This window comes from Pagrus major, chromosome 1, assembly GCF_040436345.1.
Source record: "Pagrus major chromosome 1, Pma_NU_1.0".
NCBI classification, from domain to species: Eukaryota; Metazoa; Chordata; class Actinopteri; order Spariformes; family Sparidae; genus Pagrus; species Pagrus major.
The window spans coordinates 26,690,412-26,711,213 of NC_133215.1; the positions used below are offsets into that span (position 1 = coordinate 26,690,412).

Here is a 20,802-nt window from a genome sequence, read left to right on the forward strand (position 1 = left end):
CAAATATTTTCACACATATTTTCTAACATTTTACTTTATGTTTTTTTAAAACAAAGACAGCAGCACAGACCTGAAGTTTTGAATTGTAATGCAAATATATATATTTCATACTTTAATGCATAAGGATGAGGACATTAATTAAATAAATATGTTGTTTTATTGATCATGACTGATTAAAGAAGATTAAAGATAAAAGATTCAAGCTGGGAAGTTTGAACTTCCAAACCTCTCATTCATTCAATATACGTATGAATTACTGAACAGTATATTTGTACCATTGAACATTTGTATGATTTCTTTCATGAAAAAAGAAGCACAGTATGGCTGAAATGGCAGTAATAAAGATAAACAACCAAAGTGGCTGTCTTTATCACTTTGAAGGAATTACATTAACTTGCTAAATGCATTCTATATCTGCTTAAAATGCCCTAATGTATACAGATATTTATTTTTTTAGTTCAACACCCTTTTAATAATAACACTAACAATAACAAACTGTGTATGCTAAAAATAGTATTCCCATATTCCTTATTTACACAAGAAAAAGTGGTTCCATTTCAAAACATGTTTATTGGTCATATACAAAATAAAGTAAGCTGTTTATCAACAAACATACAGTATATACATCAATAAATTAAAAGATGCATCAGACCGATGATGAAACAGTTAATTCCATGATTACCAATACCTTGTCATCATCACTTACATATCTACAAATTGCAAAAAAAAAAAAAAGGTACAATAATTTAGTTGAAGATAAATACTTACAAAGACTGTCACATTTTAAGTATTTTCCCATAGAAAGTACTGTCATAGAATAATTTATAACACCCCATACAGAAATATTACAAAACACAGAATTTTCTATTACAAGGGCTTTTCTGAATAGGCTACGCCATATTCACACAAACTCACTACTTTTCTATAGCTTTAAACTGACCGTTGTATACTTTAGAAACACAAAAATATCCCAGCTCCCATGAGTAACCCTGGTCGAAGTCTCACTGGCAGACACATGTGGTTTGATGGGGAAAAAATATTTTTCAGGAGTTAAAACAATAAAAAAAAAATTAAAAAAATGTGATGTGATACCTAAACTCTGGGTAAGAATGTTTTTTAGAGGCTGAACGACTGATAAGGGCAGGGGCCACAGAGAGAGAGAGCAGCAGGAGGAAGGGGGAGCAACTTGGGAGGCAAAGCAAACATTATTATTGATGAAAACACCAAACAAACGATCAAAGGAATCCTTGGTTCATTTACTCTCATCGATCGGTGTTGGAGGTGGGTGAAAGGGCTTTTAGAGTATGGTGGCGTGATTCACTAGACAGGAAAACAACTGGATGACTACATAGCGATTGGCCAAGCAGCAAGATAAGGAGTTAATGATTTGCATCTCCTAGAAGAATCTGCTGTTTTTGAAGAAGGGCCTGGAAGCCCTCAGATAACTCTCTGACACTTTGTAAAAACGGTTGGGATGAGTGGATTGGGACATGGTTAAGTGTTTCATGTTCCTCCACCGCTCCTTTCTGCCTCTGTAAAATATTTATAGATGTGGTTTAGGAGTGGTTGCTTGGATTTGAGATGAAATGTCTTTTCATAAAAGAGGCCATGACCCCTGTACAGACAGAGGGAAATAAGGTCAGCGTGTCTTCTGAACTCCTAAACTCTGTTATGAGAACCACCAAGCGCCTTGTCTGCTATTCACTAAAAGGTCACTGCTGTCAGCTGATCATGTCTGCTGAGTGGAAATCAGGAAGACACTCTGATGTTTCACCTCATTTGTTTAGCAACCTAACACCCTGACTCTACTACAAGTCTGGAAGACACATGCTCTTCAGCTCGACTGCAGGCTTTGCATGACAGCTACAGTATACTTTGCATTCAGTTTTTTTCTCCTCAGGATATTCAATTTCATGTTTTCACAGTTAACTGTTAAGCGACACTGAAAAATCAACAAGCAAGTCAGATTTAAAGAGACAAACTGGTGCTGGCATGTACAACCAACTGCTTAACACTCTGTATATATAAGCTCTTTAACGTTGTCACATCACACTGTACCTGCAATCATAAAAACAGACAACTAGGCACAACCACTACGATAGCGTCACCGCTCAAGTGTGGCAGGAGGTCTAATTTTGCCCTACACAGTTTGCATAATTAGAGATGTCTATTAGACAGCAGCCGCCATGTTTACACATTTATGTTTACACAGAATGCATCAGTTAAACAAGAGGAGCATGAAAATACACACAAGGTGGAAACAAATCATTTGACAGCGGCACATAGAGTCTGACAAGCGCCGACAAGTTTCATGTTTTGCTTTAACTTGAAACAATCTGAGCAGAAGTCGTGTGTTTCTTCCTATTTTATACCACACACACCACACAGGACTCGCCAGCAAAAACATCATTTAACAAGCAAATGTAGAGGCTGACAGGAAGAAAGAATATATGAACAAAACCTAGTAGAAAATCAACAAAACAGCACTTTTTAAAAAAATACAGAGCGCATACATAAATATACTGTGTGATAGCTAATATTTGCTTGTAGCTGAATATCGTAAAGTCCTGTGATAATGTATTCGCCATTTTCATTTGACATTTGTAGCTCTGATTTCACAGCTGACTGACCGTGCAAATGGTTATCAGTGTACAGAAAATGCAGAAATCATATTTCAAAACCTCTAACCCTTCCAGTGCCTTTGCGCGCTGTTCACCTGTTTGAATTTTATTTGATATAAATGTAGATACAGATGAAGACATGCCTTGCTTATCTTATTAACTGCACAGCAGTAGGCTTGCTAACCCCTTTTTACTTCACAGTGGAAAAGTAGCAGTTCAGGTAAAAAGGCTGCATGTATGTACTGTTTCTGTTTCTAGTTCAGTAAATAACTCAATTAAATTAGCTTTCCCTCTGTTAAAAAAAAAAACAGTTTGAGGCAATTGTACTTTTTAAGGTTAACCTTACTCTGACAGACAAACCATTAAATAGCAGAATACATTTTTTCACTTCATAAAACACCAAATACAAACAGATTTGCTTCACTTCCCTGACACTTACAGAACAGTTAAAAAACAAATAAAACAGGAACAACATTATATATATATACAGAACTATATAAAATGTACACAGCAAAAACAAATACTTTTATCACACACTACAAAAATAACTTATTGAAGGAGTAGGGGTGGTGCAGCCATGTAGGCCCATTATTGAGTTTCACATCTCTGTTACCTTGCCAGATCACCTGAATTCACCAGTATAATAACACCTCCCCTCATCGGCCATTTTATCTGCAATAACGAGCTTCGAATGCTGCAAGGACCAAAAGAAAGGGAGCATGGGAAATGGGTCTGCCAAAGAAAGTAAAATGTACAAGTCCTAAGTGCAGATTGTGAGCAGATAAACACGAGATCTAACACGTCTGCAGTGCTGGAGCTGAGTGATGGGGCCGGGAGGACAAAGATTTTCTGATTAGAGAAAAGAGTGCAGTTACCCACGGTGTCATCACCCGCTTCGGCCTGAAATCAAACAAGGATCAAAGTCATATCCATGAAATAGTGAACGTTATAGTTACCTCGTCACGTACCTACACAGCACACCACACACTAGTTCACGGTTACACACACGTGCCTAGTCACTAGAGAAAAAACAAAGCTATTCAGTAGTTAAGCCACTTTTGGTACAATTGCAAAATAGAGAGATACTGTATATCAAACAGATTTTTGTTATACCTTTTTTTTTTTTTTTTTTTTTTACAGGTCGTTACAAACAATGCAAAGATAATTGTCTTTATAAAACTCCAGACTCTACCATACATAGACAAAGATTCTTTGAGTATAGAACACCACATAAGACTACTTTTATGGTAACACTCGTGTGAAAATGACATCCCATTTGTGTGACTGGAAGTTCAGAGGCATATCTTTGCTTGCTGACTGCACCGTCAGTAATCACATTTGCACTTGCAAAGTGAGCTCTGTGGTTAAAAGCAAAGAGGAATGCAGCGTAAAACCACTCTGATTTGAGGCAAGAAATTTAGCTGTGGCAACTTAAAAGAAATCATCCACAGGCATGTACAGGCAACCGACACACATGGGAAGGTCTCATTTTTCACGTCATGTTACAATCCACTCACATACGGCCAATAAAAAAAGGGATACCTCCTTTTTTTTCTTGAAGTGAAATGAACTGCTGAGTCACATAAATGGGTGTTATTAATGTAATTAATCCTGATGGGTACTACACAGCTCATACAACAACGCACAGCGAGAGTCAAATGCTGCCACAACCTGATTCCTGATTGGTCAGTGTATCCCATTAAGCACAGGTAAATATGCAAACACCTTTGAATATTTATTTGCATTGAATCTCCACAAATCCTCATGTCCTGTTGACTTCTTCTTGATGCATATCATTAGGAGACCAAGGCACTTGCCCTTCCAATTTTCTTGAATATACTTTTGACAAGAACTCAAACAGACAGAAGACGACTTTATCTGAATTCAAACGACCAGTTCCCTGAAAACCCCTTACAAGCTGAGATAAAGTCAGTGACTTTGAGCAACTTTATCTCCCTTTCACGATAGCATTTTCTTTTTTTTTTGGTAAATATCAATTGCCTTTCCCCTGTCTTTCTGTTAAATCCAGGAAGTGCTGAGTGTAATAACTGGAAACCAGTTGGAATTGAAAAATGGAAGGACAGAGAGAGATAAGATAAGAGAGAGAGAGGAGAGAGAGAGCTGGACATAGAAAGTGAAGAGATTGTAGAAAAAATACAGCTAACTAAATATAGCAATACCAAAACAAACACGCGCCACAGAATTTCACAGAATTTCTGATATATAACAATTGACACACAGAGAATACACTTTGGACCTCATGTGAATGACAACACAGTACAAAACAGTAGAAATACAGTTACCACCATCGTGTAATATATATTTTTCTATAGTACTCTTCTGAAAAAGTTCTTGGCTGGGTGGAGCATGACGGGACGTCTCTGCAGGTCACATGAAATCTTGTGTATTCTTTTAGAACTCAGGCACCAAACACTGTTTGTGTCAACAAATCCAATGACTTTCCTGTGAGTTTTACATTAAAGGTGCACTATGTAGTTTTTAGGGAAGAAATTTTAATCAGAAGAGAAAGGTCTTCATTGACCAAACTAAATAAACAACTTTCTTTGTTTTCATGACTGAATAAACTGAATAAACAAACTGACCTCAAAGGACAACACAGTTTTATACTGTATTATTTTGTTTATATGTGGCGGACCCTGCCACCTTTCTAGCTTCAAACAGTGTTCTGGGACCTTATTTTCCTATGAGAACAGGTTGTTTATTCAGTTATGGGATAAAATAAATATTTCTGAGTTTGTACTATTACCTCACTATTTTTGTAAATATTAAAATTCAGAGTTTGAATTTCTTCTCCAAAACTACATACTGCACCTTGAATACAGTCTGTCTGGTTCCATTACATGTGTTTGAATAGGTTTGTTGTTGTGGCGAATTCCAATGTTCTACATCTTGATTCAGGCAAGCAACCACTTTGAGTCTAGTGTGCAAATGTGTGATTATTATGCACTTACAGTTATCTAGCAGTAAAACTCAACACTGAACACTTGACTGATGTGTATGGAAACTGAACAAAATGTCATGATTTCTCCAAAGTGTTTTGGGCATTTATGTTTTTAAATTTTTTTCCTCCCCGGCCAGGAATAAAATCCAAATTATCTCACTCTTATATCTCAAGTTTGACTTTTCCAGGCTTTCAGTGACTGTAGGAACCCTGTGTGTCTGTCCTGTGCTAAATGATCATGCGCTGACCAAGGGGCTTGCATCTTTATAGTCTCAATGATCTTCCTCTGCTTCCATCCTTTCCTCCGCCTGCACTGATCTGAGGGACAGGTGACGGGAACATGCTGAGGCGATGTGATGGAGACTGCCCAGCTGTTTGAAGTCAGTGCAGGTGGAGGAGAGGTGGCCGGAACGGAAGAAGAATCACTCTGCTGCAGCTGAACTCCACCCTCATCTATCTTCCCCTCCCTCAAGACCGTGCATCTGTTTTTGACTTCACTATTGTGATCACGCTCGTCGCTGTTGCCACCTTCCCCGGTATGAGAGGACCAATGACTGATGATGGCACCCCTCCCCCTCCTCCTCCCCCTCCAGCCCTAACCCCGACCCCGACCGTGGGGCTCCGTGCCACAGTCCTGGCAAACGTCTGTAATGCCTCGTACTTAGACCTCAGAGCGTCCAGCTCGACACGCATCGAAGCATTCTCATTGGCCAGTTTGTCCACCTCTTGCTGCAGCTGGGCCTTCTGCTTCTCCAGCTCTTCCTTCTGGGTGACCCGCTTCACCCGGCAGCTGGCGGCGTAGCCTCGGTTCTTCAGGGTGCGCCGCCGCTGTTTCAGTTGCAGGATCTCCTCCTTGGTGAGCCCTCGGAGGTGCTGGTTGAGCTCCCGCACCGACATGGTCACCAGCTCCTCGTCCGTGAGGCTGGTGCCATTCTCCCCCGGCTCACGCTTCACCTGGAGGGAACAGGAGAGAGGAGGGGAGTGAGGCAGAGACAGAACATTACAAATACAGAGAACACAGGGTGAAACATGCTTTGTTTTACCTTCAAGGCTTTATTTCCTTTGTTAGTCGTCGTCATGCCACAAGAGCCTTGCTCTTCTGAACAGACCTGCAGAGACGCAAGGGGGGTAAAATCATGAGCAAAAGACGGCTTTTTAGTTATGACAGTTAACAGAGTGAAAGCATTAAAAAACACCATCACTGAGTTTAAGAACAATAACACTGCATGTTGCTACCCACCTGGACCAGTGGAGACACACTAGAGTGAAATCTACTGTTGGAGCACTGAGGTGTGAGCATGTTCAAGCATTATGCACCCGTGTCACAGTGCATGAGTGAAAGTGACAAACAAACTTTTCTTAGAATTTCCCTGACTTCCTGTTTCCTGGTGGTTACACCAACAGTGCCCACTACCTTTGTGTTGCTGAACTCTTATTGGCTGGCTTTAGGCCAATAGGGGTGAAATGAACGTGAAAGAAGAGGAAGTGGTAAAACTTGTGGGAAGGACTCCAGGGGAAAACCAACTGTTAGAGCCCTGACACACACACACACACACACACACACACACACACCTTACCCAAGACACATATAGACCTATTCACAAATGTGTGTATATGCGTTTGTACCACAGTGGAAACAAGAGACAAAGGATGGAGACGACACAGTGTGAATCAGAAGTCAACAAAGAGGGAGCCTGGAAGTGCAAAAGATGAGATCAGTCCTTAGAGCGCACGGCTCCACAGATGAGCATCTCACAAGCGCTCAATGAGACGCTTTGTGTGGTGCGTTGGTCTGGCTCTCATCTCTCAGACCTGTGTGTGTGTGTGTGTATGTGTGTTCGATAAAGTGCCGCTATTGTTGCTGCTGCTGAGCGATCATCATGAGACCAGTCATGATGACTCAGCAGATTCCTGATCTCACTCTCTCGCCCCTCCCTCTCCTCTCTCTCTCTCTCTCTCCTCTACTGCCGCGCAAATTTCTGCTCTCCTCTGTCACTTTCTATCCCCCCAGCCCCTTCTCTGTTTTTACACCCTTTACAACTCCTTTCCTTAAAGCTGAGGGTTTGCCAGATATATAACTGCAGGCTGATGAAAGCCTGCAGGTCAACGTGAGAACAAGCTTGCTTGTGATTGGCTGTGAATTTGGTTATCGCCACACCTGATCCTGCTGAACCTGAAGTTCAGTTAAACCAATTTGTGATTAAAGACAGCATGTATTCATACTCTCTCATGTATCACACCTGAGCCAGTCAGTAACACTTTATTATAATGGCCCCCGTGGTAACCTCATGTTCGAATGTTCGAAAAGACATCACTAAAGTGCCCTCTTGGATGCCCCGATGGTAGATAATATTATAAAGTGTCCTCTAGGGTGCCCTTCCAGTGGACACAACGTGGTGAAGTGCCCACTCTTCACTATAAATATACCACGACTACCCCTAAAACATCCTGAGTCCACTACTGTTTTCAAATCTATTTGAGGTCTCAGGGCTTCCAGAGACCGGGATTATGCCGGAAAAACTTTATTGTCAATCATTTTATGATTTATGTTTTTACTCACATGTCTTTTCAAATTAATTAAATTAAATAATTTGGGATCTTGGGTCTTCCAGAGACTTTGAGCTGGATGGAAACATTTTATGTTTTTTTGTTTTTTTAACAGTTAAAAACTAGTCCCCATCTACTTCCGTTGTTTAGGAGAATGCTGCAATGCTGTTTTGCTGGGAAGGTGCAGAAATGTTTAGCCCACTACAAAACTTCACTTGACTTTCCATCAGCATGAAGGTGAGTAGATAAGAAGTACATTTTCACTTTTGGTTGAACTTATTCTTTAAGCAATTGCTTAATGTGAAGTTGCAAATGATGCTCATAATACTTTGTAAATGGTAAATAAATACTGTGTAGTTCATAAACATTATTTAGATGGCCTTATAAAGTTGTGTCTGGTGTTTATAAACATTTACAGTTGCTTAATAAATGGTTTATAAAGCATTTAATTGTTAACAGTCCAATACCTATTACCTAGTTTAAGTTTAATTAACTATGAATTTACCAATTATCAATGATGGTTATTATAAAGTGTTACCAGCCTGTTTGAAAAAGTAAGAATTTGGGAGGAAGTCATATTTCTTCAGTCATTCACAAGTTGGGTAATTTAAAAAGCTAATTTTTAGGGAAGTTATGACATTTAAGAGACGTGAGGATATGTGTCTGTTCTCTTTTCATTCTTACTCTTTTCTGTCAAAAAGGCCTGGCACTGAGCGTGCCAGTGAGCCTCCCCCACAATGCACCTCTGCCTGTCTGTCTGCGAGGGTGCGCGAGTGTTTGTGTGAGCGCTGCCACAAATCCTACAGTTATAAATAGCTGTAGATCAAAGAAACACGTACGCTACAAGCACATACAAGTAACCGTGCGTGCACACAATGCACATCAACTCAACACTCAACATGGGGAAAAGATATACTACGATATACTATGATGGAGCAACAGCACTGCTTCTTTCAGGGGGTTAAGATCAGTCAATTATAAATGGTCTTTCATTAAACTGTGTATATTTAGAGCTTCTTCTCAATAAAAAAATGTCTTCCATCCTCATGTACCACTGCAGTCTTGTGTTGGGATGCAGCCTCCCACAGCTGGAGGTGCACCATCGCACAATAGATGGATCAAAGGCATGAAGACAGGGGGGTGGCTGTTGGGGGTGGGGGCGGTGAAGAGATGGGGGGAGGGAAAACAGAGGGGGCAAAAAGGAGGCAGTTTTCCTGCCAGGCACTGGCTTATTTCCCCTGTGCCCAAAACCCCGACCCCCTCCCCCGCAACCCATCTACATACAAACAAAAAGCAAGCACACACATACACACACACACACGGATTCCCCTGCTGCCATGCCAGTGGGGCACAATAAAACACACACACAAAACGGTTGGCTGCAAGTACACAAATGTGCCAATGTAGTTAAAGTGCTAAACAACGTTTGATACGTGCCGAAGTTGAACATACTGTTCATGCATGGCTCAGGGGTTTTATTCCATACTTGACGACACAAAATTAAGATGTGAGGGAATTTTTAGTTGTTTTAAATAAAAGCAACTAGCAAACAGAATCACGGCAGGAGTACAGACGGTACTTGAGTATCTTTATCCATACAAATACAGCCACTTCGTAGTCATCTTTTGGTTTTCGGCAAATGTCTTTGTTTCAGATATTATATTATGGCTAATGACACAACATTAATCACTGTTCGTGGTTTGTAAGTTTGTTCGGTAAATTTAAGAAAAATTCAAATTACAAAATGTGCCAGATTTGAACAAAACTTGACAGTAAGTGATAAATGTGATCATGAGCTAATCCAACCAACTGATGAGTAAAGGATGTGATCTGTGCCACAGGTAACGCTAATGATTATTTTTTTTTATTGATTAATCTGCCAATTAAGTGTGTCCTTGAAGCTGAATGGTTAAGTCGCATAACCACAATGTCTACACTCCAGTTTGGACAGTCGCTGCATGTCATAACCCTCTTCCTAGTCTCTCATTTCCTGTCTGTGCCTATACTATCACCTGTCCAATATAGGCAAGGATACTGACAAAAATATAGCTAATTAATCAGCCAATTTCACCCCCACGAAAAAAACAACGTGCAGAAAGTCGTGATATAGCCTATTTATAGTAAAGAAGGGGCACTTCACCATGTTTTTTTGGTGAAATTATAACTATTTTACTATACTATAACTTCCTTCCTATTAAAGGTCACTGTAACCGATAATAATAATAATAATAATTGTGTGATACAGGGATATTTTTGAGATGGTTATCCTACTGAAAAATGTCATACTGCTGCAACCCTAATCGGTGCACATCTTGATTATCATGAAAGCGAGCGTTATGGTCGTGGTGGTGTATATTTACTTGGGGAGCAGGACAGTAAGTTTGGGGCCTATTTCATCAAGGTTAGAGAACAACTAACCTGATCTGCACCACAACATTAAACTGCAATAAGCCAGTTTGTGTGTGTGAATGTGTGTGTGTTCAAGCCATGTGTGAGTCACCCAGGTTAAAGATCATCTGCTGAGCAAAGGCACCGCCATTCATCTTGAGCGTCCGCATCCAGACATGCGCCCAGACATGCGCGCACACACAAACACAAAGTGCCAGAGGTGTCCTTCCCATAATGCTTGCGGGGTGGTCGCTGCGGTGTGGTCAATGCCACAGTCACTGTTGCTACAACAGACAGCTTTTTTGCTGTGGCAGGCTGTATTTTTATGGAGCAACCAAAAGAACGCTGACAACTCAAGAGCAGAGCTGCTTACAGTTACAGCGGAGAGACAACACACACAAACACAGAGGACGGGACATGGGGACAGGGATGAAAGAAGAGGTGAGACGTGGTGGAGATGAATAAAACACGGCTCGCAGAGAAGAAAAGATAAGACAGTGAGGATAAAAGAGGGTGAGTAGTTGGTGGGATAGCAAGGTGAAGACAGACTAGGTAAGAACGGAGGAGAGAAGGAGGAGGGTGGGGGTGCTGCTGGTGGTGGTGGTGGTGGTGGTGAAGGAGGACTGAAAGAATGCTGACGTCTCCAGAGCTGATTAGCGTTACAGCGGAGACATCACACCCACAACCGAGAAAAATGCTGAGTATGGAGGGAGGACGGGGTGGGGGGTGCAAATGACAAGGGAGAAAGAAGAGAGGATAAAGAGAGAGGCAAGTGAGTAGGGAGGAGGAGGAGGAGGAGAGGAGGGGGACAGAGGTGGGGATGGAGGGAGGAACTGCGATGAGGAGGAACAGGACAGGAGGGGGGGGGGGGGCAGAGATGGAGGAAAGAAGAGGGGGTGGGAAAGCGTTTGGGTGAAAATGCATCCTCAACACATTTGTAAGAGCTTAGCTGTTGGGTATAGCGGGGGGTGAGGTGGGGGGGGGCGGAGAGAGAGAGAGGTAGAGGGAGAGAGAGAGAACCAGGGAGGGAGAAATGGAGGGGGGATTGGGGGGGAGAAAAAAAAACCATGAACTCAGCAACGACCACGACTAAAACCTCCAATTAGAAAAGTTCTGAAGCTGATCCAGTGCAATGAAACTACTGCTGACCATCTCTCTCTCTCTCTCTCTCTCTCTCCCCAGACCTTCTGCTCTCCGTCTCACACACACACACACACACACACACACACACACACACACACAAACAAACACACAGACACAGAAAAAGCCTCACATCCTGTCTTGTTGACAAATCAAGTCCTGGAGAAGGATGAGAACATGAGTAATAGTGTGGCAGAAGGTGAACACAGCGATCATGGGGTTTATAAAGATAGATTAAAGAGCACAAGAAGACATACAGTACGACTCCTTCCTCTTCATGTAGTGCACACGAGTCGGATGATGAACTCTGTGTGTGTGTGTGTATGTGTGTGTGTGTGTGTGGTGTGTGTGTGGCTGGGTTTCAGACAGAGCTCTAATTAATCTTGTTTGAGAGAACCTTTTGCTCCAGCCACTACCGCCGTACAGGCAGAATTCTTAGAAAGAGACTTCCTACTTAAAAGCCGGTGGCATGCTGCATACACACACACACACACACACACACATATACACACAGGAAAATAAATAGCCAGATTAAGCGCTTCAAAAACGACCCGGGGGCTGGTGGTGTGTGGGTGTACGCGAGCATAAACAAGATAGCATATAGAGAATGATCAAGAATAGATTGTAAGAGTCCACAAGTCGTTTTTGTGATGCAGCCGCAAAGTCTGTCTTTATTGAATAATCCCAACATAACAACTGCCTTAACTGCGCCCCCTCCCTCAGGCAACTCTCTGAGCAATAATGGAGAACACAAAGGATGGCAGCTGAGCGAGGGCAGCGAAGACACGCTGTAAGACATAGAGAGGACATGATGGAAAGACATAAAGAAAGCAGAAATGTGTGGGGGGGGCGTGAATTAAAACGTAAGAGCGCCACAAAATCAGCTCCCTCTGGCTGCAGTCCACCTTGGCTTTTTTTAAAGAGGGAGGCAGTGGTGCTCGCGCCCATTGATCTTGTGTGGGCCGAGGGTGTTGAGGGAGTTGGTAAATAATTAACGGCAAGCACTGTGTGGAGGCTAATTGAGAATTAGGAATCAGATCGCCGATAATGGCAACCTGTGTATAGAGAGGGGGCAGGCTCACAGTGGTGGGCCATGGAGAGATGGTGAAGACGGAGGGGGAGAGAAGACACCAGCTTGAACCCTGTGTGTGAGTGTATGTGTGTGTGGAGAAGAAGCCAGGAAGCTATTAACTGGGAAGTATGCAGAGCGTGAAATAAGCATGATAACACAGACAGAGAGGGGAGCAGAGGAGATGGAGAAAACAGGAAGTAAGTGAAAGAGAAGACTTGCAAAGGAGGAAGCGTATGTCCCCTCATATACATATTATAATGTATGGAGAGTGAAGAGCGATCACTTTCACACTTTTCTGAGAGTTCAAAAGGGGTAGTGTGTGTGTGTGTGTGTGTGTGTGTGTGTGTGTGTGTGTGTGTGTGTGTGTGAGTGTGAGAGTGTGCACGCGCTTGCTGGTTAAGTGTGCGCGAGACAGTGTTTGTGCAAGTGCGTTATTAAAGGCGAGAAAAAGTCCTGGCGTCGACACGTTTTTCCCATTCCAGGTAGTAAGTCGGAGTGTGATGACAAATTTCCCAACACAAGCAAAAAAACTGCACTGTCAGGCAATTGAGCTCTGGCTCCTTTTTTTTCTTCACAAGTGCTTTTTTTTTTTTTTAAAGAGGAGAGAAAGCATGTAGCGTAGGTTAAGTTGGTTTCTCTCTCTCTGTGTGAAGAACAAACAGAGGGCTGTGAGCGAGACGCAGATAAGCGAAACGACATGTTACGCTGCACATACCCGGTCAGCAACTTGAGACGGGGAGAAAGTTTTGGCGCGGCAGCAAAGAGGGGATGCGTTCGTCATCATCAGTCACATTGGTGGGGAGATTTCATCAGAGGTCTTGGCAATCATACTATGAGATCAGAAATGAACAAAAGAAGGTGTTTGTCACTGGGACGTTCCTGGTGACCATTTTAAGGTTTCCCAGTTGTTGTCACTCATTTAAGATGGTATGAGAGGCATTCTGGTTCAGCCAAACACACACACAGGACAATAGTGTGTGGGCATGTGAATATTATACTGTAGTAATGTCTCTTTTCCTTCGTACAGTTAGTTTTATATTTACACGTCATGCCAAACATTTAGTTTAATAAGACATCTTCAATGAACACATATACAAAACCAAAAATAAAAAAGAAATGTCAGTTACAGTAAAATGTTATAAATAGTTTGCATATTTCAAATAATATGTGTATGAGGTAAAATTCCCTCAAGAAGCAGAAGAATGAAAAGAAATGTTAGGAACCAACAGTTCATCCTGATAAAAGGCTTCCCCTCATCTCCGAGGCTTCCTCTAAAAGAAACTGACTCACTTCAATGTTTTGTATCGCCTCATCCAAATGTATTTCTGTTTTTATCTTACTTAAGAATATATTGTGTAGTTTCCAGCACAAAGGACGATGGATGTCAAAATGAAACTCATTGTCTGCATCATGCAGTGAACAAATCCTGTTTTCGCCATACAGATTTGTCAGCTGTAGAGCTGAAGTTATCAGTTGAATAATCGATTAGTCAAACAGTAACAATTAGCAACAATTTTGATTAACGGTTTAAGTTATTTTAAAGGCCAGAAATTGCCTGTTTCCAGCTTCTTAAATGTGAATATTTTCAGCTTGTCTTGATAGTAAATTGAACATCTTTGGATATTATGCAGCTGGTCAGACAAACGAGACAATTTTATAGACTAAACAACTGATTGATTAAATCAGAAAATGAGTTGCAGTTTTGTCTTCAAAGATCAAACAGACAAAAAGAGGGTGAGTAAAAAGGCTCCTAAGATGTTTAAGCTATCAATATAAGAAGCACAAAAAGAATCAGCATCCAGGGAAGATCGACGTGCAACCCTAAACGAGGGTAACAGTGGTTAAAAACCTGATGATATTTTGTTTCAGGGCAGCTCTGACGTGTAGTTTACAAACAGAACAGGGAAATTAAAACTCGGTGGTGAACTGTTGTTGCATGGAAATAATTTAATGCCACAGGTGAAGGCAAAGAGCTGGCGCCACATTTGAGGCACACACATATCTTTGCTCCCTCTCTTTGCTCCTTGGCATTGATCCACACTGTGTGTGTGTGTGTGTGTGTTTTCATTTTTTTATTTTTTACATTTAAGAGGTTCAGAAATTCATACCATCATACAATTCTGGGATCGTCACACTGCAGTTAGAAAATGCGGCAATTTGGCGCATAGAGATGATGCAACTGGTAGACAACCGCTGGTACGGATACTCCTGTTACCAGGGCCTTGCATCTCCACGGCTACATTCTCAATATCTCAAAACAGCATGCAAAACAAAATCACTGCTATGCCATGGTGTGTGCGTGTCTATTTGTGTATGTGTGGGAATGAGTAGCCTCCTTTAACTGGAGCCTTCTCAAAAAGCTCCAAAATAAACCCAGCGGTCCTCGGAGGGAAAACATGAGAACTTGACTCAAAGAGTACTGATCACAGAGAGATTATTGATACAGAGACACAGCTTTGTAATATTGGTGTTTGAACACGCCACGACCATGTCAGGACACTGGGGTTCGATCAGTAACTTGAGCCGCTTAAACTGAACTTGAACTTGTTTTCCTTTTCTTGTCTTTTTGACATCTGGTGCCTGTTGGGATTCATCTTGATTTCATACGTTTTTCGGTTCTCAGGGAGGTTATGTAAATAAGGTGTCAAGACACTTGTGGCGGGAGGGTACAGTCAACACACACAGACGCACACACACAAAGTCAAAAGGAACACAAGGACAAGCAGCACACTCACACGGAAGCTGGAAAAACAGTGGAGCACAGCAATGATTATGCACCAGATCTGCTTACACCATATTTCATCATTACTGTGGAGAAAAAACACTCAACTATTGATCTGCCCCACTGCTTCCTTTTCTCTCTCTCCCTCTCTCTCTCTCTCCCTCACCCACTCTCCGACTCCGGCTTTTATTCCTGCTTTAACTTCTCTCTTTTTACGTCTCTCTCACTCTCAGAAATTTTCAAGCGTAACAGGACTTTTCTGAAAAATGGATCCCAGTTGTAAACAAGATCATAAACATGCAGGCACCACTTAGAAATCATCTTCACAAACACCAAACTCTCTCACACACATACAGAAAACAAACACACGCACACACACACACGCACACACACACACAGGAGGTGGACACAGTATTGTGAACACCTGTGCAATCTAATGCAATCCAGTAATATAGCCCTGCAATAAACGGCGCCTTTGTGAAGCATCTTCTTTAATGCAATCCCAGAGTGAGGACGGATATAGAAATGAAATTAACAGGAACATGTTACAATATAGCGCCGTGCATTAGGAGCAAAACATCATTAACCACCACATCATAACTACAGACTGGAGACTAACAGTTAATGTTCGGTATTGAACCTTAATAACTTGGTGGTACCAACCTCAATGTGTCCGAAGCACTGAGTATCGAAAACTGTCAAGTACCACAAGCTGAATCCTTGCTCAGTTTGTTTGTCTTGTTTGGTTTTTCTTTAATTAGACATTTCTGGGTGACAGTAAAACTTTCCTTTTTTCCCATTTTAAACTTTTTCCATTTCTGCAACTAACAATTGTTTTCATTATTTATTAATCTGCCAATTGATTTAGCAATTAATTGGTTAATTGATTAGTCTATTACATGTCAGAAAATTATTTTAAAAAATGCTCATCACATTTTGCCAGAGCCCAAAGTTATGTCTTCAAGTTGCTTCTGTCTACCAACCAACAGTTTAAAACACAAAGACTCTTCAGACCATCCTTCGCAAATTTAATCAATTGACAGAAAATAATCGAATTCTCTGATTCCAAAATCTCAATGAGAGAATTTTCTGCTTTTCTTTGTCATACATCTCTGTAAACTGATTATCTGTGGACCTTTGGACGGACAAAACAAGACAGTTAAAGACATCAACTTCAGTAATGGGTATTTATTTTTTATGGTCCTTAATGATGAATGGAAAAAGAAATTGCTATTCAGTAAAGAAAATGATAATTAGTAGAGCCCAACCAATCTATCGATTAGCCGATATTGTTAGCTGATATTGGCCTTTCACCGATATATCAGTATCAGCGTATGTGCTGTCTGATATGTGCAGATATGCAAGCTTTTCTTTTTTTTTTTTACGTGACAGAGAAAAAGATGCTTGGGGTAATGTGGAATTATTAGATTCTCAGTGAAGTTTATTGTTTCAGTGCACTGATGTCATTAGGAACAATAAAGTCTGATGTTGAACTGTAAAATATCTTCCCACCATTGTGAATGTATCTCTGTCAGATATGTTTGATTACCACATATGAGAAATCATTAAAAAAAAAAAAAAAAAGGTATCAGTCAGGCTCTAATTATTAGATGCACCCCAAAAATAAAACACAAACCAGACAAAGTTTTTAGATGGAATACTTATCAATAACAGGAATGCAACTAACGATTATTTTCCTCAGCGATGAACCTGACGGCTGTTTTCTCAAAAATGGAATGGTGAAAAATTTCCATCACAATTTTCTAAAGCCCTTGTTGGCATATTTAAACAATGGTCAACTACAAAATATTCAATTTCTAATCATAAGACAGTAAAAGCCTTTTGGCTAAAAGAAACACTTACAACAAACTACTCAGTTATCAAAATAGTTGCTGATTAATTCTCTGATTGACTAAATCAATTAATCGATTAATGGACTGAAGCTTTCAGCTCTCAACAGTGCATTTCTTCCTTCCAGAAGAATAAACACTTGTCAGAAGCTCCGGTCCATTCCTTCCTTCCTTCCTTCCTTCCTCCCTCACACACCAGAGGAGGTTTTACACAGTGTTACATCAACTTGACCCCTGTGCATGCAGAAAATCAAACAAGTTTATATGATCACACACACACACACACACACACACACACACACACACACACAGAGAGAGAGAGAGAGAGAGACACACACACACACACACACACACACACACACACACACACTCCTCAGATGTGGTAAAACAGAGATGTTGTACTCATTACTTTGGACTTCCTGCTGAAGCTTCAGGTCAGATATAAGGAATTAACTGACAAGCGCACAATGTTGTAATGGCCAACTGATAGTAAAATCACTTCCCATTGCTACATCTTCTTTCTACATCCTGCAAGTGCAGCAAGGAACACACACACATGCTGTTTTTAACCTTGGTGCTTAGACACACACACACACATCCCCTAGAGCAACTAGATCTTAGCATCTTATAGGTGTTTTATATCTCCTGCTCTCTTTGCACGCTCTCTCACATGCACACACACATACAGACACATCTATATACACACACGCGTGCGCACGCACACGACAAGGCAAAGAAACTAGCTGTGGTAAGTAACAAGTGAAAACGCCATCTGTCAAGCGAGAGCGCATTTGCTTCGCCTCAGCATTTTCAGGGGAATGCCTTGAAGACAAAAAGGTCCTTGTTCTCAATCTCTGCGCAAATCCCATCTCTCATTCTTCCTCCCTCTTCCTTCATCCCCCTTGCTCCGCGCGCCTTGCCGCTCCGCCACCATCAGCAAAGTTGCACACATAAGCATTGGTCAGCGTTCAATTACCGTGAACACCAGGGAAGGATGGGGAAAGTACTTGACAGAGAAATGCACTTCAAGCACTGATTAAATACTGATACCGAGTATAAAAAGTTTAGCCCCTTGGTTGTGTGTGTGTGTGTGTGTGCGTACATGAAATGAGAAAAGGAAATGGGGAAAATGTGTGTGTGTGTGTGAGAGAGAGAAAGACAGTAAGGGGGGTTGGGGGGTGCTCTTCTCTCCAGTACTGATACAACTGTTTCATCATTATGACCCTCTATTACAGTACTTGCCAACTTGCTTACTACATACTTTTGATACACTCCGCAGAGTGCTGACTCTAACTAAAGCTGCTGATATGGAGTCATTAGGGGGTGAAGTTTCTGTTTTTCTTGAGCCCACAGAGCTTCCCTATTACTCCTCAGTGTTTAAGAGTTGCGATGCTCATGGGTTGCTACCAGGCAGCAGATAATGGCCCATCTACAAGCGATCAATCAGAGGATATTCCGTTGCAGCCATTACAGTTCATTGAGGTGCTTTCTTTTTTTAGCACAGATGTCTGTGTGGCCTCATGAGCAAATCAATGCTCAACATTAGCCGCCATGGGGATGTGTGTCCTCCTCTCCAGCTTTCATGTGTGTTCATCCAAATAGTAACATTCACACTTAAGGTTACATTTTGACTTGTAGCCTACACTTTTAGACAAGCTTTTAAGAAAAAGTGAGGCACTAGCTGCTTTAATAAAGTCATAATAACCCCAACGTAAAGCAACCAGATCTTTTACAGCATATTTATCCTGCCTGTGTGCACATCAAATCCACTTTGTCTGAATATGTGTTTGAGCCTGCTGATAACCAAACCTCACTGGGGGAAAAATGAGCAAATTTAGCGCTTAATGACATTTTTAAACACTCATTCCTCAGCCCACATGAGCTCTAATGATCACATATACACGTCAACATCCGCTCCATGCCCGGGCCTATTCATCTCAGAGCCAAGCCCCCGATATAAACCGAGCTCTTCCTTCCCTCGCTCCAGACCTTTGTCCGCCTGCCTGCCGCCGGTGCCATGTTGCCATGGCTCCCTCATGCCTCCGCTCGGCTCGCGCAGACGTTGAGAAATAACAACGTTGTGATGAATCAGCATCTCTGCCGCGAGCCGAGCCGGCGTACGACCGGGCACGCCGGGAAATAGACCGATTCTCTGCGTTTAAAACCAACAACGCAAGTCACTTCGCATTTATCACCTGATGTTAACATACGTGAAGTGGAGGCCTGCCGGAGGAACAGCGGCTGACACAAAGCAAATGTCAACAACAGTCCCTGTCGCCGCTCCGACTCCCGGCTAACAGCGAGGACGGGCTCTGTAGCTAGCCGCTGGACGCCTGACATACACACGCACCACAGTGACAGCTGCGCTTGTTTATTGTTGTCGCCGCGGCACATTTCACTTAATGACACCACCGCCAACGAGGCGAGCGGACCAAATGTCAACCAGGAGAGCCAGTGAACCCGCAACAAAAAAAACTAAAAACTAAACTCAACAAAAGCCCAGCACACTTGACTGACGAACAGCTGACTGGCCATCTTACCTGAGAAGAGGCAACAGACGAGTGAATTAGTGAAGCGACAGCGGGAGGCTCCCAGTCAGTGTCCGCCGCTGCCGCTTCAGCACCCCGAGCAGAGAGGACAGTGGGGGAAGCTGACGTTGAGGTTGTGTGTTGTTATCGAGGCTGCTAAGTAGTTTCTCTGCGTTAATGTCCCCCCTGTTCTTACTTTCACAATATCTAAATATCTAGCTATTTAGGAGCCACAACACAAGGGAATCCCCGGCCATACCGACGGCACAGGAAGCCGACCTGCTCCCGCACGGTCCTCTAGGTTAATTCCGACACATGGCTTCTTTTTTTAAGCGTGACAGCCGCACGGAGCGTGCACCCCCTTTGTCTGTGTTATTATGAAATCGCCGGTCGGTCGGTCGGCGTGGCCGTTCGAGCCACCGACCCGCATGTACGGGTCTGGATGACGACTGGATCGTGATGATTCAGCACTACCAGGCTGCTGCCCTTTAAACGGCAGCGGTGCCGCTGTGAGTTCGGCGGAACAGGACAGCGCGGCGGCGGCAGCGCTCAGCGGGACAAGCGCGACCGCACCGGAGCGGCATGGCAGCGGCGCTCGCCGTGCATACTCAGCAAAACAACACCTCTATATTCAGCACTTTTTAAAGAATTTCAGTTGTGATTTCGATAAAGCTGACTCACCAGAAGTCAAACCGGCGCCTTTCGCCCACCGCACCTTCGAGGGTCGGGGTCCGCCGATGGTAGGTCGACCCGGTGTGAAGAGAGACAGTTGAAGAAATGTTTTTTTTTTTTTTTTTTTTTTTTTCCGCTCACGCCTTCTCGCGGCTCTCTAGATATATCCACTCCTTCCTCGCTTGTTTTAGTCTATGGTCGGAGGCGCCAGACGTCATTTGATGTTTGGATCACATGGTTTCATTCATGAAGGATCAACGCAGCCCGCATTTAAAGAGACATGAGACACTACTACTGTGT

At 42.3% G+C, this 20,802-nt stretch overlaps 1 protein-coding gene across 4 annotated transcripts; it reads right to left on the reverse strand.

Moving 5' to 3' along the window:
• Nucleotides 1-550: 550 nt before the first annotated feature.
• mafgb (v-maf avian musculoaponeurotic fibrosarcoma oncogene homolog Gb) lies at nucleotides 551-20,802 on the reverse strand. Of its 4 annotated transcripts, XM_073472429.1 has the most exons (4): nucleotides 20,512-20,631; nucleotides 13,446-13,560; nucleotides 6,627-6,692; nucleotides 551-6,537 (listed from the first exon to the last, which is right to left on the reverse strand). In XM_073472429.1, the coding sequence occupies exons 2-4, from the start codon at nucleotides 13,512-13,514 to the stop codon at nucleotides 6,052-6,054; spliced, it is 621 nt and encodes a 206-aa protein (XP_073328530.1). In that variant the 5' UTR covers nucleotides 13,515-13,560; nucleotides 20,512-20,631; the 3' UTR covers nucleotides 551-6,051. The 4 variants fall into 4 exon arrangements, with proteins under 4 accessions (XP_073328530.1, XP_073328546.1, XP_073328555.1 ...); XM_073472445.1 differs by lacking the exon at nucleotides 13,446-13,560 and having other exon boundaries at nucleotides 20,512-20,802; XM_073472454.1 differs by lacking the exons at nucleotides 13,446-13,560; nucleotides 20,512-20,631 and adding an exon at nucleotides 19,843-19,942.